At 47.1% G+C, this 26,653-nt stretch overlaps 1 protein-coding gene across 2 annotated transcripts in view; it reads right to left on the minus strand.

Annotated features, from left to right (window-relative positions):
- Positions 1 to 3,288: 3,288 nt before the first annotated feature.
- The window catches only part of LOC146019744 (uncharacterized), a 178,833-nt gene continuing 155,468 nt past the window's right edge, over positions 3,289 to 26,653 (minus strand). For both annotated transcript variants that reach the window (XM_083152271.1, XM_083152270.1), the window contains exon 4: positions 3,289 to 3,899. In XM_083152271.1, the coding sequence (XP_083008397.1) occupies positions 3,550 to 3,899 (350 nt within the window). In that variant the 3' untranslated portion in view covers positions 3,289 to 3,549. The remainder of the gene's footprint in view (positions 3,900 to 26,653) is intronic.

Below are 26,653 nucleotides of genomic sequence, written 5' to 3' on the forward strand. Positions count from 1 at the left end.
TGCCACCTGTGGCAGCTGAGATGTACTAACTCTGGAGACTGAGTAGCTGCTGCATCTGAAAGACTAAGGGAGGCTGCGACATGTATGTGTTTTAGTCGGTCATGTATGTTCATACTGTATTTGTGCAGCTCACTTTTAAAAAAAATAAATGTTTAAAGAAAAATCTAAAAAAAAAAACGGTAAAAACTGTAAAAATAAAATTTGATTTTACTGTTTATGGCAATAAACACACTTAAAATACACTTAGTACACTTAAACCATAAATAACTATTTTTTTTTTTCAAAGTGAGTCTGTGCTCCGTCTAAAAGATCCAAAACTTTTCACTGGACGCTCACTTGATCCCCGATCTTTTTAGTGACCTGTTTTCCCCATCTCTAAATGCGACCACTCTCGTTCCCGGTCAGACCACGCCCATTAAGTGTATTTTCATGAAACACTAATGACATCCGGGATCAGATAACTGTAACAGATGACAACTTCCCGGGAGGTTGGAACGCAGGATGTGGTCCAATGCTAACCTCCAAGATTAGAGAGCTGGAAAAGACAAGAACTTCCAGCCTTTTGGAATGCAGGATGCGTTCCATGGCTAACTTCCGGAATCAGAGGTCCAGAAAAGAGGGGAGATGGTGTTAGCACCTGAAAGCCTTTCCCTAATTAGGAGTTGCATAAATATGAGCACCATTTTACAGTAAACAAACCTCTGATGAAGGGCATATGTCCGAAAGGCATTAGGTTGGTGATGTTTTACCTGACAACTTTGGATTTTTTGGATGCATTACAATAAGTGATGGATTGAGGAGCTGGCACCAACTCCCTAACTATCCCAAAAAACACTCTGGGACCTGATGCAGACATCTACCTGGGGTTGATTCAGTGGATTCCACAATCGGTGGTGATAAAGCTTTTAATCCTGCTTGTGAGTGTCTAGCAAGACTAATACATTGTTAATGTGTTTTGAAATATTGCATGTTGGCGATGTTTTGTTCTCTACACTAGGACAACATTTACCACCTGATTCCGATTGGATGTGAAATATCTGTATCCCTTGTGGAGAGTTACTGTACATAAAAACCATAACTTTGAATTACTTTTATACCTTTGAATTTATCACCTTACAGACGAATCTTTTTATTTTTCTGCTATTATAGGGACCTAGGATAAAGGTCATGTGTTGGATAGGGTGCACTGGTGTAGTATTTTTGCAGGATTGTTTGAAAAAAACCCTATATTATACCTAGTCACCCACAGCCTCTTCCTAGTCACCCTCTGCCTCCCTCTGTCACCACCCTCTGTCACCCTCTACTACCCCCTTCACCCACTGCCTCTACCTAGTTACCGTCTTCCACCCTCTGTCTCTCTGCAATTCCCTGTCACTCTCTTCCTCCCCCTATCCCCCCTGCCTCTCCATAGTCAGCCTCTGCATCTTCTTGGCAGCCAGTGCCTCAGACTCTCTCCCACTTCCACCCTCTGCCTCTCCCTGCCATCCTCTGCCTCTCCGTGATATCCACTGCCTCCCTGCCATCCCCAAAGCCTTCACAGCAGGTAGACTACTCTACCTAAGGGACTCTAAGGAGCACGTCTCTTCAATAGTGTAAGAAACATTAGCAGTCACCTCACTACTCTAAATCTGTCCTGTATTGTCTGACGGGGTCCCAACACAAAATAGTTTGAGACCCCCTGACATATACAATAAATTCACATACACAGTTATTTTAAAAATTAACAATTTCTCACAGATATTTGGGAAGGCTGTGGGCATCAGCTTTTCCACAAACATTATGGGAAACATTGAATGCCAACTTATTTGGAAAAAATAAGGTCCATTTGGCTTAAATTTTATATACTCAAAATAAAATATTGATTATGTGTTTGGAGATACAGTACCAGTTTTCTTCTCTTCAGTCATTTGAAAGTGTTTTTTTTTTTAAATTTTTTAAAGTAAAACAATGTTTATGTGACGTGTCCTGTTTTGCTCACTTCAGTAAAACAAGATCACCTTTAAAACACATTTTTATTAATGATAAGCAGAAGACAGTTATAAATATATATATATATATATATATATATATATATATATATATATATATATACATACATACTGTACATACATACATATATGCTCAACATTGGTGTCATAAGTGGGATTACACAGACATGGCAGACTTTGAACCCAGAAGAATCAATCGTGATCAAGATAAAGAAAGATAAAATATAACAAAGAAAGTATGATAAAATATAGCACAGAACTGCTGATACAAAAGATGCCATGTTGTATATTACAGTTATTATCAAACTCATTGCAATCATTGTCATACATATGATTAGGGTGATACTGTTGGATATCACTGTCCAGTAAATTATATTGCTAAGCTTCATGTCAGGAGCCCATATAGATGGAGCGCCTCTCAGTCAGTGCTGGGAATCACGCGCTACATCTGACTGGGACACGCAAGCATCTCACACACTCATGCGTCCCAGTTACTGGGGGTGGGTTTGGGTGCTTTCCCTGCCTGTCTCTGCTTCAGGAGATGGGCAGGGTAAGGGGAGGTAAGTATGTGGGGGGCTGAGGACAGAGACGTCGGAGCAGCAGGGAGGCAGTGGAGGGCTCAGTAGGAACAGGGAGTACGAGTTTCTCTCATGTGCACAGGCACCCTTCCATATGATGGTGGGTCCTGTGGTTGGCAATAGAATCGCCAGGACCCGCAACAACCAGAGACACTCCATCTGTACGTTTCTCCATTCCCCTCACAGTATATTGTATATTGGCTAAACTCTAAGTGCCTCAAGTAGAGACGATTACATGTTTGTATGTGACGTGTGTTCTGTATTATGCATGATCCTGACCTATCTATGTACATGTACATGGAGAGTCAGACACATTGGGATCTCATTGGCACTTACAGCCAGTGATGCAGAACTGGGTTATAATGGAACATTTTCCTGCAGGCAATGCTCAGTGTGGTAAGGGATATCTGGTTAGAAGGATTCAGTATTGAATCCCGGCGGTCGGGATCCCGGCGTTCAGAATCCCGACGCCGGAATCCCGACCGCCGAAATCCCGACAACGGGGGGACGTGGATCTCCCCCCCTTGCGGGCTCGCTGCGCTCGCCACGCAGCGGGCCCGGTGCCTCGCTACGCTCGGCACACTAATTTATTCTCCCTCCAGGGGTGTCGTGGACACCCCCGAAGGGAGAATATGTCGGGATTTCGGCGGTCGGGATTTCGGCGGTCGGGATTCTGAACGCCGGGATCCCGACCGCCGGGATATTAACTGCATCCCGGTTAGAATACTGGCACTCGGGATGCCTGCACTTGGTATACCGATACCACCTGCAAGAAAATGTACACATATCTGCCATACTTGGTCAAGAAGGGTATGCTGTATCTATCTATCTATCTATCTATCTATCTATCTATCTATCTAGCTATTGCAAAGCAAAATATTAACATGAGCAACATAGGAGGAGATCACTATTTTAATAGATTTTACATAAAAAAAAACAGTTTGCCACATCTTTCACACTTTTTAGCTTCATGTATTTTTCATTTAGCTGTAACCCCAAGGCCCATTATTTAACATACGTGCCAACCCTGGATTCTGTTGTACACTTTGCCCCTCCATATCTCTCTTGTAAGCGAAATTGAGAAGAATTTCTTTCCTTTGTCTCTTCTCAGCTGCTGGATTCCTTTCCTCTCTCATCTGAAACTCTACATCTTGGATAATCTCATACAGACATCTCGCAATTTCCTCATGTTTCCCCCGGGTCTTCCGGTGATCTGCTGCTGTGTAATTCTCTATGGAGAACATGTTCTCCACCCCCATCCTTCTGAAGGTCTCCTGTACCTGGCATAGATTGCCACTGAGCTCCCGAGTGAGGACAACAGTGGGGAAGAGTCCTGTAATACAAACAAAACACAATAAAAAAAAAACAAAAAAAACAATACTTCTGAGCCTACAGAGGGACATCCATATGTCTGAAATGCTTCGGTGGTGAAAGGGAACCTTCTCCATGTATGTGCAACCATCCATTTAATCAGGTTTAGGGTGTTCTGGACTTAACTCATTTGGGTGCGAGAGACTTTCTACCGTGCTATATATTTGGAGGATTTGGATGTGCTATGCTACCATTGTATTATATTTGTATTGTCACATTGAACAAATAAGTGTTATTGACTAATTAGTATTGGCATGGATGAGTGACATGTTATAAAGAAACCTTTAAAGTTACATTAATACTTTCATTTAGATGAGTGTATGTGGATGAGGCGCACTATGTCCTTCAAGCCTGTTAACATAATTGAGTGTATTCATTCAATTTAAAGATACCTTTATGTGAACACATCTCACTTATATTGGGTGAACCAACAGTGGAAACTCTTGAGGAACAGGAACCCTCCTCCCTGACAGTGAGTGCAGATTGTAGAGACAGCTGAACCAATGAAGAGCAATAAGGACCCCAATATGACAGATAATAAAGAAGCAAAGTCATATTCTATGCAGCTCATACCTTTCCGCAAACTCTACCCAGAACCTTGGGCTTTAAAGACATGGGGTGACATTCTATGGAGTGAGATTTGTGTTTTTTGGCGAATTAGTAAAAGAAATGGAAACATCGCATTTTTCATGCAAATCACATATTTAATAGGATGCGCTAAGGGACGGATATCGCATATTATGTGCGGTAACTCATGCGGACCAAAAGTGTGTGAAAAAATCGCATTTTTATCGCATCCAGATGTTTTCGTACATAAAAGTATACAAATCGCTTATTTAATGGGATGTGTTTTCTCAAATCGCACTTTTTTCAGACCAGGTTCTGTTTGGCGATTTGGCCAAGAACTCACTTTGGTCAAGTGCACAAATGGTTAATTTCAGCACAGGTGCCTTAAATTTCACTCAGAAACACCCCTACATACTGTATACCCCAACATCATTAAGGACACCTGTGAGGGTTTGAGACATGGAGATTTTGCAGAGTGGTTTGGAGTTGCTTATCTGTGATGTGGCCCATTTGGAGGAGCTGCGCAGGAGGGAGGAAGCTGCACACCAGATCCAGGTAGCCCCCCGACTACTGCGTACCCCACGTATGTATCGTGCTTAGCTGTACCTGGACTCCCTCTCGGATCAACAGGTTGTGGGGATGTTTAGGCTGAACCGCATTAATCTGTTGGACTTATATGAGCAGGTGAGTGATGATTTGGACCCTTTTGGGGGTGCCAACTATGCAGTGTCTGGGCTGCACAAATTAATGTGTGCCCTCTACTATTTGGCCACAGGCTCCACTCAGTCTGTGACCTCATGGGCCTTGGGGGTATCACAGCCCACTTTCTCTGAGCATTTTACTCAAGTGTTACTTGCTTTAAAGAAGTTGTGGCGGACATACATCAGATTCCCCAGTTCTGAGTTGGAGTGGCAGGACCACAAGGTTGCTTTCTATAGACTCTCAGCATTCCCTCACGTGCTGGGAGCTATAGACTGCACACACATTGGGATTAGGGCACTGCACGTGCGGGGCCACGTCTATGTCAATAGGCGTGGGCGGCACTCCCTGAACGTGCAGGTTGTTTCCAGTGCTCACCTCAAAATCCTAAGTGTTGTTGCAGGCTTTCCTGGGAACTGCCATGACACCTATATTCTGAGACACTCCGGCCTCTGGAACCGATTTACCCAACAACAAATGCCAGAGGGCTGGCTACTTGGTAAGTACATTTTTACGTATTACCCTCTCTGTCCTTATTTGTACCTGCTCAAATGTGTGTGTTTCCAATTTCACAAGCATATTGCTGTTGTCCCAGTATCTCCTGTTTGCACAATGCACATACCTTACCATATAAGGCAATAACATCCTATCTGTGTTTTAGGTGACTCAGGATATGGGTGTGTTTCCTGGCTCATGACACCTTTGCGCTCCCCAGAGTGCCCTGCACAGCACCGGTATAATGAAGCCCATATTGCAACCTGCAATGTAAAGGAGCATACATTTGGCGTATTGAAAAGTAGATTCCGATGTTTGGACCGGACATCGGGTACGCTGCTTTACCACCCTGCAAAAGTAGTGATGATCATCCAGGCTTGCTGCATGTTGCACAACATAGCCCTGTCCCAACCTGCCTATGTGGAGGAGGAACATGCAGCAGTCGTGCAGGAAGCCCAACCTACCACACCTCGGGTAGTGAGGGGTACGCAGAGGGGGAATCTGGTGCGTTCACAAATCATCAGCCGTTACTTTTCTGGTAAGCACATGTGTCCAACATGTACCTTTGCTGTAAGTGTACTCATAAACAAATTATTTATCAATACCATGTGTTTCCACCCACATTTAGCCTAATACACAGAGCCCAACGGATGCAGCTGGTGGTGCTGACCTATCCCTTGCTGTAATCAACCTTGTAAGTACATTTGTAACATGTATGATTTAAGTTTGATCTAAAACATGGCTCACCTGGTGTTGTGGAACTACATGTGCCAGCATGCCCTGACACACAATAACCATTACAGTCCAAACAATGAGTGCCAGAGCTTGCTGGAATATGTAGTTCCACAACCTTTGACAGGCTCGAAGTTACCCAACACTACTTTTCAGCAATCCCATTGTCATATACCATTACACTATGTCATATTTCACACAACAATTGCTTTAAAAATAATACACAGACAAAATGGTATGCGTTTAGACATTTTTACTGCAGTATAGTATGTCATAAACAACCTGCATTTTTGTCACTCAAACATTCGAACTGTCGGGGGATGTAACAAGATGTATTGCATATTCAATGCAAATTAAAAATGAAAACAAAATATGACCTATTTTCTCCCACCATCAGGCCACTCGAAACCACTTTTTGAAGCTGCTCCCAGGCCACCACGGGTCCTAATACTTCGACGGGGTGGGGAAGTGGGGGAGCCACTTACTGGGGTACAAGATACACTACTCAGTGTAGATGCTGCTGCACCATCTGCTGTAGTTGGGCCTGCATACCTATTAAGGCATTGGTCTGCGCTGTACACGATTGGCTAAGTGCAGCTATACTTTGCGCTAGGCTGCCAATATGGCTATTCTGTTCCCTTACAGCAGAAGTAAGATCTGCAAAATGGGTGTCAATGCTATTAGCAATGCGCACATGAGTACCTACACCTACCCGTACATTCCTTGAAATTTTTCTTAATTGGAGAAAAGTGTGATGCATGTACCCCTGGATGTTCCCTATTTGCAGGCTTTGGGACGCCATAAATTCAATTTGTTTTTCCTTGAAATTTACCAAGGAGTTAGCTACTTGTGCAGCAGAAGCTGCTGTATGGTGTGTGTTTGTGGGTGGGGGTGGGTTGGGAGTCACCCCACTTGGGGGAAGATCACTCTGTGATGACGTCTGTATTTCCTCCTCAGCCGCAAAGGTCTCCACGGGTTCGAGAATGATGTCCATTTCGTCTAACATCATCATAGAGAATTCTGTTGGTTGTGTTCCTAGTTGTACAGTACCTGTGGATACAGATGAAGAGGTAAGTACTGATGCATATATAGCCCAGTGTGTCTTCAGTACTGTTTTTGAAAGGGCTTGAGATGCTGGACGCACATACCTAGGGGTATTATGTACTTATTATGTACTTACACATGTACCCCGATACAGCATGTAACAATGACATTAATAATAAGTGAGATGGCTAGGTCAGATTACATTCATTTCCGTTGCAATGTAGCAGCAGGAGATGAATGTAGTGTGAGATATTGTGTATGTGAAATGGGTGTGTGTACTGTATGTGTAATGGCCTGTTTTTTTTCTCATTTTCCTGCTTCAACAGATTCTGCTCCAACGGGCCTTTTTTTCTTTGATGCGTGAGCACTTCGGGATGGACAATCTGTGAATGGAAAGATGGCCAGCCATTATCTACCTTGCAATGGTTAAGCATTTATGGCAAAAATGCATTGAAATGACATTACTGGACAATAATTCCTGTGGTTAAGGACTACATTATTTAGTCCCCACATTATTTGACATATGTTTTTCACCTGAATTTTAAGTTAGATTATTAATAAACGATTGGACACATTACAACTGTTGCATACCCTCCAATATGGCCCATTCCATTAGGTACAAAATGCTCCGTTTCTGGACTTCCTTACCAGTGGCAGTTACAGAGGTTGGACTGCACCACTGTGAAATATTCAAAAAGGGGAGCCACATATACTGCCACTCCAAACATCACTGTCCTGGACTCACTGGCAGTTGATGTGACCCCCCTCTTTGAATTTTGGACTGTGCTGGAGTCCTACCTCTGTAACTACCACTGGCAGGTAAGTCCAGGAACAGAGCATTTTGTACCTAATGGAATGGGTCATGTTGGAGGGTATGCTGTTGGAGAATCTGTGGTATGTAGCCATGGCAGCTAAACCACCAGTACACCAATGTTTTTTGGCCCACATACATTTTAAGCTGCAAGAAAGAATGTTAAAGTGTTGATCAATATGAGCAGTTGTGGAACTACAAGGCCCAGCAATATGACCAATTTGAAAGTAGGATCAGCCAATTTCTTGTGCTTGACCTTGCTGGGCTATGTAGTTCCACAGCAGCACTTTACTTAGCATAACAATATAAGTGAACATTACATTTTGAAAACATTGGCATGTATGTTTAGGATTGCATGTGGTTACACTTATCAGCTCTGGATGGCGTTAGCGGCCTATCGGTATCCGCGACGTGCATGCCAGGCAGGACCTCAGGGGGGATGATGCGCTTTAACTTCACCTCATACGATGTGTAGCACACAGTGGTGGGGCTTCCTCCGCCAGTCTTGGTGGCCTCCTCCAACTCCATGGCCATTTTACTTTTAAGCTGTCTTTTGATGTCGTTGAACCTCTTCTTGACATTTCTGACCAGGCGCTTGTGCTGACTCACAGCGTTCACCGCCTGGGTGATGTCCTTCCACATAGCCCTTTTGCGCTGTGCTGTGGTCTTGTGGTGACTTTTCCCCAGTAACCGGTCAAACACAGGCATGATAGCCCGGACAAGCGCAGCATTTTCCTCGTAAGAGAATCTGACATTTCGGCCACTTTTGTGCGGCCAGCTTCTACCTCCTCCTCCTCCTCATTTTCTACTCCAGCCATGTACCCCTCCTCCTCCATGCCAGTGTCTTCCTCCTCCTCACCTCCATCTTCCTCCACCTCTGACATGTGGCCCTCCTGCAGCTATTCTGGGGTATGGAATAGGTCCTGGGTATAGGATGGGGATGCCAGTGGATCCTCAACCTCCTCCTGCTGGGGCTGGTCCACCAGGGCCTGGTCTGGGGCTGGCCTTGCTGTGGCCATGCTGCCTGCCACACTGCTGGCTCTCCCACTTGGCTGGCTGCTGCCACTGCTCCCTCTGCCACTGCTCCCTCTGCCACTGCTTCCTCTGCCACTCCTCACTCTGCCACTGCTCCCACTGCCACTGCTTACTCTGCCACCAACACCTCTTTCTCTGCTCCCTCTGCCACTGCTCCTCTCCATGCTCCTTACTTCCTATCAAAGAGTGAAACGGTGCCAGTGCCCCTTTATATAGGGGGTGTCATGCATAGATTGTAAGCTTGCAGCAGGGCCCTCCTACCTCCAAGTCTGTATGTTGTTACCCAGTTTGTTTTATCACTGTCTACTATTGTAAAGCGCAACGGAATCTGCTGCGCTATATAAGAACCTGTAAATAAATAAATAATAATGGAGGGGACAGAGATGGGCCAATAGGTTAGGGGGTTCTTAGTCATGCGGAGACAGTTTTGTAAATCGCACTCCGGTTGGTCCAAAAATCGCACATGACCGGCGTAAGAATTCGTGCTTTTTTGTGTCATAATTTTGCACCACTTCGCCGCAAATCGCACTACATTGCACTTTTCTGCCTCCAAATCGCTTACCATTAAATATGCGAATTATTACCAAAAATGCGATTTTATAAAAGTGCGAATAGCGGCGATGTGGTGCGAGATAAAAAAATGTGCATTTATCTCAAACCATAGAATGTCACCCATGATGTTGTCTAGTCCTTGAAGCTTTGGGATTTTATTTTTTTTCGATAATTTATACCTTATATACCTTAATATTTGATAGAACTAAAGGGGGGGGGGATGAATTTCCAGGCGATTACATTAATCACAGCTCTACCTCACTTCTGCTTCATCTAAATAACTCAGACACTGATACCCCTTTCACACCGCACTTGTTAAAAGGTATATTGCCATTTTTTTCCCATTTCAAAACGTTTAAGGCTGCAGTGGGAAAGCGCCAGAGTTAAAGATAACTAGTATTTCAACACGTTTAAAAAGCAGAGTCCTACATGCCTCAGAGCCATTTTTTTATGCAGTGAGAATGGCCCTGAAACGGTATTTAGTAAAAACAACAGATTACAGACCTGTGATAGGCTGTCTCCTGCATTCTGCCTTGAAACGTGTTCAGGGGATTAAATGGATTGATTGATGTGAATGGTACTTAAATGGTGTTTAAAACGGTAATCTACTACAATGTGAAGGCTCAGACCCATTTTAAATACTGTTTAAAAATACCGGTTTTTGACATATTTTGGCAGTGTGAAAGCGGTATAAGAGGGGTATTAAATGTTGGTCATTAAGTTAGCTTTGGCAGAAACAGCATATTTTCCAAAAAAAAAAAAAATTGATTCAAGGTAATTTTTTCTCCCCAGTGTAAAGCTGGCCATACATCAGAAAGATCGATCTAAAGGTCGATTGCGCTCATGATGGTGTACAATTTCCCTTGAAATCCCCGGCAGTCCTTGGTGGTTTTTAGATACACAATCTACACACAATCCATCATACAATCAGTCATACAATCCATCTGCTGATTGATTGTATACACAAGATGTGCACACAATCTGCATACAATCCATCATACAATCAGTCATACAATCCATCTGCTGATTGATTGTATACACAAGATGTGCACACAATCTGCATACAATCCATCTTACAATCAGTCATACAATCCATCTGATGATTGATTGTATGATTTGTGTACACAAGATGTGCACACAATCTGCATACAATCCATCTTACAATCAATTGAGATTGTATGATTGGTACAATATCTTTCTGATGTATGGCCACCTTTAAGCATTCCGCCTGTCAACTCATTTTGTTTGCATCAAAAGTCTAAAGTCGAATATTTTGACTATTTTTGTCTAATAGATGGTGCAGTGGTTACATTACTGCCTCACAGCACTGAGGTCATGGGCTCTATCCCCACCATGTGTTATATATACGGGGCAGTACGGATGGTGTAATGGTTACATTACTGCCTCACAGCACTGAGGTCATGGGCTCTATCCCCACCATGTGTTATATATATGGGGCAGTACGGACGGTGTAATGGTTAGCATTACTGCCTCACAGCACTGAGGTCATGGGCTCTATCCCCACTATGTGTTATATATACGGGGCAGTACGGACGGTGTAATGGTTAGCATTAATGCCTCACAGTGCTGAGGTCATGGGTTCTTTCCCCACCATGTGTTATATATACGGGGCAGTACGGACGGTGTAATGGTTACATTACTGCCTCACAGCACTGAGGTCATGGGTACTATCCCCACCATGTGATATATATACGGGGCAGTACGGACGGTGTAATGGTTACATTACTGCCTCACATCACTGAGGTCATGGGTTCTATCCCCACCATGTGTTATATATACGGGGCAGTACGAATGGTGTAATGGTTACATTACTGCCTCACAGCACTGAGGTCATGGGCTCTATCCCCACTATGTGTTATATATACGGGGCAGTACGGATGGTGTAATGGTTACATTACTGCCTCACAGCGCTGAGGTCATGGGCTCTATCCCCACTATGTGTTATATATACGGGGCAGGACAGATGGTGTAATGGTTAGCATTAGTGCCTCACAGCACTGAGGTCATGGGTTTGATTCCCACCATGGCTCTAACTGTGCAGAATTTGTATATTCTCCCCTTACTTGCGTGGGTTTCCTCCGGGTACTCCGGTTTCCTCCCACAATCCAAAAATATACTGGTAGGCTAATTGGCTCCTAACAAATTAACACTGTCTGTGTGTGCGTGCGTGTTTGTGCATGTGTACATGTGGTAGTGATTGTAAGCTCCACGGGATGCAGTTTAAATCCCACCGCCGGAATCCCGAACGCCGAAATCCCGACACTTCCGGAGGGAGAATAATTTAGTGTGCCGAGCGCAGCGAGGCACCGGGCCCGCTGCACGGCGAGCGGAGCGAGCCCGCAAGGGGGGGGGGGGGGGGGGGGGGGCGATCCACGTCCCCACCTTGTCGGGATTTCGGCTTTCGGGATTCCGGCATCGGGATTTTGAACGCCGGGATCCCGACCGCCGGCTTTTCATGCCGAATACAGCTCCACTGGGGCAGGCACTGATGTGAATGTTCAACTATACTCTGTAAAGCGCTGTTGAATCTGTGTGCGCTATATAAGAAACTGATATTAAATAAATAAATAATACTCTAAACTCTGATGTTAATCTGATTTAGCCTATTCAGTTTCAAACTGTCTAAATTGATTCTTTTTAAGTTTTAAGTCAGGCTCTAGAGAATTTGAAGATATAAATACAGTTGTGCGCAAAAGTTTACATACTTTAGCAGAATTTGTGATTTTCTGGCCATTTGTCAGAGAATATGAATGATAACTCACAAACTTTTCTGTCACTCATGGTTACTGGTTGGGTGTCGCCATTTATTGTCAAACAACGGTGTTTACTCTTTTGAAATCATAATGACAAAATAGTCTACCCACACGACCCTGATCAAAAGGCAGACATCTTCCCCTAAATTGAAGGATGAAGTTATGTGCACACTCCAGAAAAAGAGGGTGCTGCCACTTAAAAGGGGGCATGTCCTTGAGTGTAGAGTACCCATGCTGTATGCCCCTTATACACATTATGCAAAACAGTAGTAGACCCCCTTACGCTTGCCCCTTAAATATTATGCCACACAGAAAGAGCCAAAATTCCCCTTATGCGACATAGAATGAGCAAAGAAATTCACATTATACCACCCGGATTGAGCCAAAATTCATGTTATGCCAAACTGGAAGAGCCAAAATTCACGTTATGCTACAGTACATATACTGGACCAAAAATCACATTATGCAACATAGATTGAGCCCAAATTCACATGATGCCACATGGATTGAGCAAACATTCACATTATGTCACCTGGATTGAGCCAAAATTCACATTATGCCACATGGCGGGGTGATGCATGGACAGAGACAGTGGGGTGACACAGGGACAGAGATGGTGGGGTGATGCAGGGACAGAGATGGTGGGGTGACGCAGGGACAGAGATGGCGGGGTGATGCAAGGACAGAGATGGTGGGGTGATGCAGGTACATGCACCTCTGTCACACTACATGTCACATTCCTCCCACCTGCTACCTGTTACATTCATCTGACCAGGTGCCTGTTTATATCAATTTGGAAGCCCCACCTCCGACTGCAGTATCTTGAGGTCAGTATGGAGATTTGGCAGGGATTGCTCACAGTCTCCGTTGGTGTCTGCTGTCAGCAGCAGAGGCGGGCAGGAGGTGAATGGATGCCTCTCAGATGGGGGCTGGGGGTGCACAGGGGCTGGGGGCAGCCCAGCAGCTTACATTGGTGCTGGGCTTGCCCCCAGCGCAATTATCGGTGGTCTCAGCAGGGGAAATCGTGATCCCAGCGCCTGGAGATGATGTCATCTTCAAGCGCCACCTCTGTCTACACTGCTGGTAGGCACCACAGTGTAAACAGTGCAAATCACGGATCTGACTTGGCTTAGATCCATGTTCCAAATGCCATGTTTGATCTGGGATTTTTGGTGTAAAAGGGGTATAACTGTGTGTGTTCTGTGTGTTTGTTTGTGTTGTACTGTTTTTGGGTGTGTTGTAGTGTATATGGGTGTGTGTTGTACTGCTTGTGGTGTGTTATGTACCGTATATACTCGAGTATAAGTCGACCCGAATATAAGCCGAGGCACCTAATTTTACAACAAAAAAACTGGGAAAACTTATTGACTCAAGTGGGACCCTCACTCGAGTATAAGCCGAGGGGGGCTTTTTCAGCATAAAAACTGTTCTGAAAAAGTAGGCTTATTCTCGAGTACATATGGTATGTGTGTGTGTGTTGTGTTGTGTGTTATCTGTCCAATGTGTTAGTGTCTGAGGTGTGCTACGTATATATGGGTGTGTACGTAGTGTGATGTGTGTGTGTGTACACAATGTCTACGTGTGTGTACAGGGGCGGATCCAGGAAAAAATGACAGGGGGGGCACCATATTAAAAAAGGGTTTGGGTGGGGGAGGGGCGGTGTTAGTGGTGCCAGTGTACATGCTAAGAGAGCGGCAGGAGAGGGTGGGAATGGAATAAAAAATAGGCCCTGGCATTTAAAGTACGCAGGCCCACCATGGCGACAGAAGTGAAGGATGTAGTTGTGCGCGCGCCAAAGGCGCGCTCCAGAAAAGGGTGTGTGGCCACTCAACAGGGGGCGTGTCAACACCATATACAACTTCTACACATTATGCAACAAAATACTAGACCCCATTATACTTGCCCCTTACACATGATGCCAAATGGAATGAGCCAAAATTGACATAATGCCACATGGATTGAGCCAAAATTCAAATAATGCCACATGGATTGTGTCAAAATTCACATAATGCCACATGGATTGAGCCAAAATGTACATAATAACACACACGGATTGAGCCAAAATTCACATAATGCCAAATGGATTGTGTCAAAATTCACATAATGCCACACGGATTGAGCCAAAATTCACATAATGCCACATGGATTGAGCCAAAATTTACATAATGCTACATGGATTGGGAAAAAATTCACATAATGCCACACGGATTGAGCCAAAATTCTCATAATGCCACATGGATTGAGCCAAAATTCACATAATAACACACACGGATTGAGCCAAAATTCACATAATGCCAAATGGATTGTGTCAAAATTCACATAATGCCACACGGATTGAGCCAAAATTCACATAATGCCACATGGATTGAGCCAAAATTTACATAATGCTACATGGATTGGGAAAAAATTCACATAATGCCACACGGATTGAGCCAAAATTCTCATAATGCCACATGGATTGAGCCAAAATTCACATAATGCCACACAGATTAAGCCAGAATTCACAATACACTTCATAAACAGGGACATTGTCCACCAAAGGCGCGCATTAAACATTTACAACATAATGTCCATTACACATTAAGTTACACGCCATTATGTCCATTATGTGTTATGCCAAACACCATCATGCCTATTAAAAATTATGCTACATAAGTGCTGCTTCTCTACATGCTCATTGCCAGAGGTTCCATGCTCGTTGCCATGTGGGATTACATGCTCATTGCCAAGGGGGAATACATGCTCGTGGTAAATGGGGGACAGCCGCCGCCAGGCAGAAGTGATAGCCACTGACAGTGGCAGAGCCTGGCTGTATTCAGAGCATTGCAGGTCCCGACTATTTGAAATAATACCCCTTTCACACCAGAAAATGCATTCCCAGGTTGGCCCCTTTTACACCAGCCTAGTCCCTGCATTTTCTGGTGTGAGGGGGAGAGAAAACCACCCCTCCCCTCTTTAACCAGTTATCTCATTTAACCGGCTATATCTTCGGAACCAACTGACCCATTTACATGAGACAAGTATTATATTGAAGAACTTTTGAGTGGGATTTGAATGATTTTGGTCCAGTGAAACTGGAACGTTTGGTTTCAGAGTAATCTGCCCTCAAAGGCATGAACAGCCATGAAATTACATTTCAAAAATAAAAAAAATGGTTTACATGCAATATCTCTGGAACCGATTGACCGATTTGGACCAGCCTGGTATCATATTGAAGGCCCAACGATTTGGAATTGAATGATATCAACCACAAGCTTCTGTGATGCCAGGGCGGGAACTGACAGCCGTCGGAACCGGGTGGGGGTCGGAATTGTCGGGTCCCATATTATCCTATGGGGAAAAAACGTTAAAGGTTTGCCAGGCTATATCTCCGGTTCCCGGGGGGCTAGAGACACGGGGCTGGGCTCGTTGGAAAGCCCTGGTCCTCAGCTACAAAATAAATGACAGGGGCGGCACGTGCCCGGGTGCCCCCCCCTGAATCCGCCACTGCTGTATGATGTCTGGTCTATGTAATTCCCCAATTATTCCCATTTGTTGAAAGCCTCCACCATAATGTTAAAATGTTTTTGCATGGTAACTGGCCATATTGCCAGTGATTTGTTTGTGCTGTAACCCGGGGTGTGCGCTCCCGTGTTCACCCTCCTAATGGTCGCTGGTCGCATGAGCTTGCTCCTGAAATCATCTGTTTTACTCTGATTCTCCCCTGGAAGAGTCTCCTGTTCATCAAGGACCGTCTCTGGACCGAAATCCCAACGCTTTCTCCCTCTATGGGTGTCCACGACACCCATAGATGGAGAATAAATTAGTGTGCTGAGCGTAGTGAGGCATCGGGCCCGCGCAGCGATCCACGCCCCCCCCTTGTCAGTTTTTCATCGGTCGGGATTTTGAACGCTGGGATTCCCACTGCCGACATGTATTACCAATCCCATGTACACAGTTATATTCAAAGACGGCAATAAAACCAGGGCCCTTATTCTGATCGGTGCGGCCGGAGCCGCATATGCGGCTCCGACCGCACAGACGAATCCCTGCCTTGCATACGGATCGCCACCTCCGTCCGTACGCGGATATGTGGCGATCCGTATGAAAGTGGACGGGGATACGCCTCCTCCATGGTGGGAGCAGCCCCTGCATTCGATGGTCGCCGAACATCGAATGCAGGGCCGCACGCTCCACCAGGTCCCGCAACACAAGACCACACGGACACTTGTCTGTGTGAAATCTTGTATGGGGGCGGGCAGCTGACATCCGGCGATGTCAGATGCCCGCCCCGTACCCACGCGTCACGGCCTCATTACCATGCATACGCCCCGCGTTTGCATGGGAACGCCCATGAAACGCGGGGCGTATGCATAGGGTAATGAGGCTAAGTAGCCCATCACGCCCCTCTACGCCCCCCTGTGCGGCGTATAGAGAATCCTTGCGGCGAAATCGCCTGCACATGCGCAGAGTGACCTCTGCACATGCGCAGAAGATAAACATCGGCGGCCCGTACACAAGCGGGAATATCTGCACCAACCAGAATAAGGGCCTAGATGTGGTGTTGTTCCTTCATCTTCTATTTCCCACATCATCAATCTTTTTTCCAGATCATCAATTATGGCAAAATGAACCTTGGAGGGGTTTTTTTTATACATTTCTAAGTAAAATATCCCAGAGGTACCTTGTTGCCGAATTTGGCGGCTCTGAGTGCCACGGTGTGCCAGCAATGCAACAGACACGCACACACACAAAAACACACACACACTCTTCAACTTATTATATAGATTTGTATTTGTACTGCTGTGGTTCTTAAAGTCCCTGCATGTGGTGCAGGCTTGCTGGGAGTCATAGTTCGACAGCAAGACACAGCAGCTTTTTCTAATTTTACACTTTAATCAGCTTGATGCCCACCCCCCAGGGTTTCTTTATTTTGGAAAATTCTCAGTACCCATGTGGTATGATGAATCAGCTTACTCGCAGTACATAGAAAATAGAAGATGGTTCCAATGTGTAGTTGTGTATATCCATCAAATGCTGGCGTACCTAACTCACCCCTTTTGGTTGGGGACCAATGCCCATAGCATTTCTTTATCCCATATAAGGTTACTACATACTTGCCTACCCTCCCAGAATGACCGGTAGGGTCCCACAAATCAGATCCCCCTCCAGGACCCCCGGGAAGGTGGGCAAATCACCCGCATTGTAGCCACAGCCCCTACTCCCCCCTTCCCCGCTCTATAAATTTCTGAATTTTGTGGGTCCTTGGGGAGGGGGTGGGGCTAAGTGATGTGATTTGCATCATTTTGCATCATTTTAGCCCCACCCACAGACTAGTAAATTAATGAGGCTGCCGTTGTGCGGTGGGGTTTAGTGACATCAGCCTTGCCTCTTCTGACAGGATCTGCCTGTCAGAGGAGAGATAATAGCCCAACTGGTAGTTACCCTAGCCGTGAGGTCTCACAGAGTCCATGATTGCTGATTTGACAAAAAAAATAAGCTCCAAAATGTTGGATCTCCTGCATCTAGGGACTTTTTCTGGTACACTCTTAGAGGCAAATTGTTTCTCAAATGGACAGGACCATGTGCACTGCAGGTGGGGCAGATGTAACATGTGCATAGAGAATTAGATTTGGGTGAGTTATTTTGTTTCTGTGCAGGGGAAATACTGGCTGATTTATTTCTACACTGCAATATAGATCTCACTTTGAAGTAAAACCCCACCCAAATCTAGTCTCTCTGCACATGTGACATCTGCCCCACCTGCAGAGCACATGGCTTTGTCCACTTAAGAAGGAATTTGCCTCTAAGAGTGAACCAGAATAAGGCCCATAGTGTGCAAGTGGCTCCAACCTGTCTATAAGTCCTGCTGACATTGTGGACAGGATAGTACTGGACCGTTACGGGTCATACATCGCTGGGTGACCCAGGGAGAACCCAAAACACATGATGAGTTGGTGTCTATTGTGGGGCCTATCTGGGCCCTGAAACACAAACTCCACAGTTCTTGAGGTCCAGCTGAACCAGCCACAAGGGCTGAGTGCCAAAGCCCAAGATGTAGAGCAAATGCGCACATTGTCTATACATACTGGCAGTGGCTCCATCAGTTTAGTGATACCACTCAGGTGTGTGAAAGGGAGGGGCTATACTGCGGAAGAAAAAAAACACATTGGGGTGATTCATTAGGGCTCGAAAGGGGACAGATTTGGCCCAGTACCGATGGTGAGGGGTTCTGCACATTCCCTAATTTGTGCAAATTTGTGCAAACACCTTTGGCCAGTGTCACAATCGTCGAAGCGTTTGCATGAGTAGGGGAGAGTGAGGAGCGTGCAGGGCCCCAAGCAGGCGAATGCCCAGCGTTTTATGGGCATCCCCATGAAAAGAGTGGGCGTTCTCCTGGGAATGCGGGTGGGCCGATGCCCCCTCTTTAATGGTCTCTGGTGGAAATAAAAGTCAGTTTAGACTGATTTTTGTTTCCGAAAGGGAGATAAATCATTTCATATTTTCACATATATCCCCTTGCAAGGTACCGAGGGGATTCAGCAGTTGGGGGGGCGAACGTTTGGACCAGCAGCGTTTTATAGTATCGATGAGCAGCGTATGTGCTCTGCTTAGCAAGCCATGCTGAGTTACAGTAGGCCCATTGTTACCCCTAGCACAGTGAATTATATCAGTAACCACATGGTAGCAGGATTCAGAGATCTTGGATATATTTGCAAATATGTGGTATGCCCCCAAGTCCTCCATTGATTAGGGTCCCTATTACTATATCCTAGGTGTGGGGTGCAACACCAAAATAAACCAGCATAAGCCAGAAAGCCCAGAGCAGCGTAACCGTGAGATATCTAATGTGTTAGTAAGAATCTGGAGCTACAGTATGCACATCCGCCGCCATCTTCACACCGGTACTGGAGAGAGTTGAGGGAGGTTGTGTCTCTGTGTCTCTCTGGGAAGCTGGTGTGAGGTGGCAACCAGGTCGCAGTGGTGGTGTCCGGTGGAACTGTGCTATCTGCTGCCAGTGCTGGTGTTCTGTGCTGTCTAGTGCTGCTGTTAAGTCCAATGGTACTTCTGTTAAGTCCACTGGCACTGCTAGTCCAGTGATACTGCCGTTAAGTTCAGTACTGCCATTAAGTCGAATGGTACTACCATTAAGTCCAGTGGTACTGCTAGTCCAATGGTACTGTGTCACAGCCCGGCGCGGTGCCAGGCCCGGCACCGGCTACTCACCCCTCCGCGTTCACCGGTCCTGGCGCCGTGATGGTGCGGGGCTGGCTGGATGCAGGCGGCGGGTAGTCCGGAGGCTCCCCAGTCTATTGGCGGGTCCGGCAGCAGCACAGACGCCGGCTCCCGGGACTGGGCGCCGCCATGTTGGGCAGGTCACGTGATCGGCACTCAGTGCTTCTATTTGATACCTTCCTCCCCCACTAGGGGGCCGGACCTTGCTGGGCTGAGGTATAAGTTCCAGGAGGCTCTTAGCCTCATTGCTGGAACAACTCGTCAGCTGTCAGCATCTCTCTGCAGCTCCACTGGTTGGGTGTGGTTCTGCTGATCCTGCTCTCCTGCCAGATCCAGCTCTCCTGTCCCAGCTCTGATCCTGTTCCTGCTCCTGTGTGTTAACCCGTTCCTCCCTGCTATCCTGATATTCCAGTTCCGTCATCATCTCCTGTAGCCGTGTCGGCAGTCTTCAGTTTCAAGCCTCGCCTTTTGGACAAAGTTGTCAGTTTACGTTTAAACCAAGTCTGGTCCTTTTCAGTTCTCGTTTATTCTTCTAAAGCCAAGTGTGCCATTTTCAGTTACAGTAGTCATCCGGCCAAGTCGTCAGTTTCTCCGTCAGCATTCTCTGGTTTACGTCATCCACATCTCAGTTTTTGCCTCAAAACATCCCGGTACTCCCTACGACCTTCCTACTCCTGTCCCGATCCCTAACCTGAGTGGCTCATCCTGTCCGCTCCATCTAGGGCACCCGTGGGTGCTCCAAGTGAGGGGCCGCGACCTGCTGTCCAGACGCAGCGAAAACCAAACTTCCTTGCGGGGGTCCCTGGAGAAGACCGCTGGGCAGTTAGACTCCGCGCCCTCGCTTTGGAGTATTCGTCAAAACCCACTGCCCAAAATATATGCAGAGGTCGTACATCCAACCTGCCAAGTTCCAAGGGCGTCCCGCCCCAGTCTCGCCTGAATCTGAACCTGAGGTGGGTCCTCAAGATCCTCCGGCCGTGATAGTTTGTTCCAGCCACATGGATTCCGCCTCAGGACCCAGTATTGGGGCCGATTTACTTCAGCAGATTGCGGCTCGTTTGGAGGGGCTGGAGAATACACAGAGGCAGTTGGCTCAGGGCCTTCAAGACATCGCGCACCGACAAGATCTTCTACAGACATCCTTACCTAAAGCATCATCTCGGCCTCCAGCTGATTCTGCCCGTTCTCAGTCTGGCGCATCCTCTGCCTCCAATCAGCTCCATTTGCCTTCTCCAAGCAAGTTTGATGGAACACCCAAGCAGTGCCGCGGTTTTTTAAACCAATGCGACGTCCATTTTACTTTGCAGCCTGGTCTCTTCCCGTCAGACAAGACACGTGTGGCATACATAGTTTCTTTGTTATCCGGAACCGCTCTGGACTGGGTCTCTCCCCTGTGGGAGAGGGACGATCCTCTTCTATCAAACTATCGTGACTTCATTGCTCAATTTCGTCGTATCTTTGACGAGCCCGGACGCAATACTTCCTCGGCTATGGAGATCCTGCGCATACGGCAGGGGAACCGCTCAGTAGCTCAATACGTGGTACAGTTCCAAACTTTAGCATCGGAAGTTAGTTGGAACGAAGAGGCTCTATTCTCAGCCTTCTGGAGCGGTTTATCAGAGCGAATTAAAGACGATCTGGCGACACGAGATCTTCCCGAGACTCTAGACGAGTTGATCTCCCTCTGTAACAAGGTGGATCTACGATACCGTGAGAGACAGACGGAGAAAAACAAAGGAGAGCGTCCCCGTACCTATCCTGTACCTCGTCCTCCTCCTGTGCCCACTCCAACTCCTGAAGAACCGATGCAGGTGAACCGGGCTCATCTGTCAGTCGAGGAGAGGCAGCGACGTCGACGAGAGAATCTTTGCCTATATTGTGGCGAGGCCGGCCATCTAATCGCCCAATGTGTGAAGCGTCCGGGAAACTCTCGGTCCTAATAGGGTCCGGAGAGGTCCGATTAGGACAAGTCCAAACCTCTCCGACTTGTCTAGATTCCTTACTTGCGGTTCAGCTCTTCCTCAAGAAAAACATCAACGTCTCAGCATTATTAGATTCTGGAGCAGCTGCTAATTTCCTGTCTCAAGAGTTTGTTCAGCAACATAAAATCCCGTTATTAGAATTAGAGACCCCGATCCGCTTAACCGCAGTCGATGGTAGCCCCATTCCACAAGGCCTGATATCCTGCTGTACTACCCCTTTGACCCTTCGGGTAGGCGTACTCCACCAGGAACAAATCGAATTCCTGGTCATTCCCCGAGCCTCCTTTTCCATGGTCCTAGGCCTTCCCTGGCTAAGAAGACACAACCCGCAGATCGACTGGTCTTCAATGCAGATCCTTTCCTGGAACTCTTCATGCGCTAAATCTTGTTTGAATAGAGTAGTTCCTCTCTGTAATACCGAGACTAAACCACAATTTGAGGTTCCCGTTCCCTATAGATCCTTCCTGGACGTATTCAACAAGAGGGCGGCCGACATCTTACCACCTCATCGGAGGTGGGATTGTCCTATTGATCTGATACCTGGATCCAGTCCTCCCCGCGGACGCATTTACCCCCTATCCTTGACTGAGACTCAGGCCATGTCAGATTATATCACCGAGAATTTACAGAAGGGGTTCATTCGCCCCTCCTCTTCCCCCGCGGGAGCCGGATTTTTTTTGTAAAAAAAAAAGACGGCTCTCTTCGTCCCTGTATAGATTATCGGGGACTTAACGAGATCACTATTAAGAATCGATATCCTCTGCCTCTCATTCCCGAGCTCTTCGACCGAATTAAAGGTGCTAAAGTTTTCTCCAAGTTGGATCTCCGTGGGGCTTATAATTTAATTCGCATCCGAGAGGGGGATGAATGGAAGACGGCCTTCAACACCAGGGATGGGCATTACGAATATCTCGTAATGCCCTTCGGACTTTGTAATGCCCCGGCCGTCTTCCAGGACTTCGTGAACGAGATCTTTCGGGACCTTCTATACACGTCAGTTGTGGTTTACCTCGACGACATTTTGGTCTTCTCTCGGGATCTGGACACCCATCGGGATCAAGTCAAGGAGGTCCTAAGTCGTCTCCGTCAGAACAAATTGTACTGTAAACTGGAGAAATGTATCTTTGAACAGACTGCCGTACCTTTCCTAGGGTACATTGTGTCCGGGCAGGGTTTACAGATGGACCCCGAGAAAGTAGCAGCTATTCTAGATTGGACGAAGCCCACAACCCTACGTGCGGTTCAACGCTTCTTGGGGTTCGCAAACTACTACCGCAAATTTATCCAAGGGTTCTCTTCCATAGTCGCCCCTATCACGGCCCTCACAAGGAAAGGGGCTAACCCTGCCAACTGGTCCCAAACAGCCGTAGATGCTTTTGAAAAATTAAAACAAGCTTTTATTACAGCACCTGTCCTCAGACAACCTGACATGAAACACCCCTTCATTCTTGAGGTCGATGCTTCATCCGAGGCAGTAGGAGCCGTTCTCTCCCAGTATGGGGAGGATGGGAAACTTCATCCCTGCAGTTTCTTTTCCCGCAGATTCGCTCCAGCTGAGCGTAACTACCCCATAGGAGAACAAGAGCTACTCGCGATCAAACTAGCCTTGGAGGAATGGCGATACCTTCTAGAGGGGGCGCAACATCCATTTACAGTCTACACCGACCACAAGAATTTGCTGTACCTTCAGTCAGCCCAGTGCCTCAATCCTCGCCTGGCCCGGTGGGCACTCTTCTTCACCCGGTTCCAGTTCAAATTGTCCTTCCGTCCTGGCTCAAAAAATACCAAGGCAGACGCCTTATCCCGGTCCTTCTCACCCTCTGAGGAGGAGAGATTAACGCCACCAGTGCTGGACTCCATGGTCTTTGCGGTTACTCAGTTGCCTACTCCTCCGACCGGCAAAACTTTCGTGCCCACTGAATTAAGACCGAAGCTGCTGAAATGGGCTCATCAGTCCAAATTCACAGGTCATCCCGGTGTTCATAAAACATTGGACTTTCTGCGACGTTCTTATTGGTGGCCCTCTCTTCGCAAGGACGTTCAATCCTATGTCTCCTCATGTCCAGTGTGCGCTCAACATAAGTCACCTCGCCAGGCCCCTGCCGGAAAACTCCGCCCACTGTCCATTCCATCCCGTCCCTGGTCTCACCTCGCGATGGACTTCATTACGGACTTACCCTCCGCTGAGGGTTTCAACACCATTTGGGTTATCATCGACCGTTTCTCGAAGATGGCCCATTTCGTGCCCCTCAAGGGCTTACCAAGCGCCCCATCACTAGCCCAGTTGTTCATTTCTCACGTCTTTCGTCTTCATGGCCTCCCAGAAGAGATCATTTCGGACCGCGGAGTGCAGTTTGTGGCGAGGTTCTGGCGTGCCCTCTGCTCAGCTCTTAATATTCAGTTAAAGTTCTCAACCGCATACCACCCCCAAACAAATGGGCAAACCGAGAGGGTAAACCAGGACCTCGAGACCTTTCTTCGGTTATACCTCTCCTCGTCTCAGGATAATTGGGTGGAATTGCTGCCCTGGGCCGAATTCTCGCATAACAACATGTACCACAGTTCTTCTCAAACTACTCCTTTTTTCGTGGTTTACGGTAGACACCCCCGAGTACCTGAGTTCCCTCAATTGCCTGCCACCGAAGTACCCGCTGCTAACACCTCTTTACGTTTCTTCTCGGACATCTGGAAAAATGTCCATTCTGCCCTACGGAAGGCTTCCGTTAAATACAAAAAATTTGCAGACATGCGACGATCTGCTGCTCCCGCATATCGGGTGGGCGATCGAGTTTGGTTATCTACCAGGAATTTGCGACTCAAGGTGCCCACCATGAAATTGGCCCCGAGATTTATAGGCCCATATACCATCACGCAAATAATTAACCCAGTGGCCGTCCGACTCAGGCTTCCATCTTCGTTGAAGATCTCCTCCACCTTTCATGTGTCCCTGCTCAAACCCCTGATTCTGAATCGTTTTCGGAAGACTCCTCCCAGATCCCTCGCTTTGAAGACTCAGAAAGGGGTGGAGTTTGAGATCAAAAAGATTCTAGATGCCCGTCAACTCCGGGGTAGACTGCAGTTCTTGGTAGACTGGAAAGGGTATGGTCCGGAGGAGAGATCGTGGGTACCAGCAGAGGATGTTCATGCGCCAAACCTGGTAAAGAGTTTCTTCCTCAGGAACCCAGCTAAGTGTCCAGTGGCCACTCCTAAAAGGGGGGGTACTGTCACAGCCCGGCGCGGTGCCAGGCCCGGCACCGGCTACTCACCCCTCCGCGTTCACCGGTCCTGGCGCCGTGATGGTGCGGGGCTGGCTGGATGCAGGCGGCGGGTAGTCCGGAGGCTCCCCAGTCTATTGGCGGGTCCGGCAGCAGCACAGACGCCGGCTCCCGGGACTGGGCGCCGCCATGTTGGGCAGGTCACGTGATCGGCACTCAGTGCTTCTATTTGATACCTTCCTCCCCCACTAGGGGGCCGGACCTTGCTGGGCTGAGGTATAAGTTCCAGGAGGCTCTTAGCCTCATTGCTGGAACAACTCGTCAGCTGTCAGCATCTCTCTGCAGCTCCACTGGTTGGGTGTGGTTCTGCTGATCCTGCTCTCCTGCCAGATCCAGCTCTCCTGTCCCAGCTCTGATCCTGTTCCTGCTCCTGTGTGTTAACCCGTTCCTCCCTGCTATCCTGATATTCCAGTTCCGTCATCATCTCCTGTAGCCGTGTCGGCAGTCTTCAGTTTCAAGCCTCGCCTTTTGGACAAAGTTGTCAGTTTACGTTTAAACCAAGTCTGGTCCTTTTCAGTTCTCGTTTATTCTTCTAAAGCCAAGTGTGCCATTTTCAGTTACAGTAGTCATCCGGCCAAGTCGTCAGTTTCTCCGTCAGCATTCTCTGGTTTACGTCATCCACATCTCAGTTTTTGCCTCAAAACATCCCGGTACTCCCTACGACCTTCCTACTCCTGTCCCGATCCCTAACCTGAGTGGCTCATCCTGTCCGCTCCATCTAGGGCACCCGTGGGTGCTCCAAGTGAGGGGCCGCGACCTGCTGTCCAGACGCAGCGAAAACCAAACTTCCTTGCGGGGGTCCCTGGAGAAGACCGCTGGGCAGTTAGACTCCGCGCCCTCGCTTTGGAGTATTCGTCAAAACCCACTGCCCAAAATATATGCAGAGGTCGTACATCCAACCTGCCAAGTTCCAAGGGCGTCCCGCCCCAGTCTCGCCTGAATCTGAACCTGAGGTGGGTCCTCAAGATCCTCCGGCCGTGATATACTGCTGTTAAGTCCAGTGGTACTGCTAGTCCAATGGTACTGCTGTTAAGTCCAGTGGTACTGCTAGTCCAATGGTACTGCTGTTAAGTCCAGTGGTACTGCTAGTCCAATGGTACTGCTGTTAAGTCCAGTGGTACTGCTAGTCCAATGGCTTTGCTGTTAAATTCAGTGGTACTGTTGTTAAGTGCAATGATACTGCCGTTAAGTTCAGTATTGTCATTAAGTCCAATGTTACTCCCGTTAAGTCCAGTGGTACTGCTGTTAAGTCTAGTACTGCCGATAAGTCCAGTGGTACTACTACTCTAATGGTACTGTTGTTAATTCCCAGTGGTACCGCCATTAAATCCAGTACTGTCATGAAGTCCAGTGGTACTGCCGTTAAGTCCAGTAATGCTGTCCAGTGGTTCAGCCGACAGCCATATAAATCCAGTGACAGTGTGTGTGTGTTTGTGCGCGGTACACTCTCCTATGCTCTATATAAATATCCCAAAAATTAAAGGGTTATGTCTAATTTTTTTAGGTTTTGCATTTTGTGTGTGTGTGTGTGGTTT

The sequence above is a fragment of the Crinia signifera genome, chromosome 7, assembly GCF_055691185.1.
Source record: "Crinia signifera chromosome 7, ASM5569118v1, whole genome shotgun sequence".
NCBI classification, from domain to species: domain Eukaryota; kingdom Metazoa; phylum Chordata; class Amphibia; order Anura; family Myobatrachidae; genus Crinia; species Crinia signifera.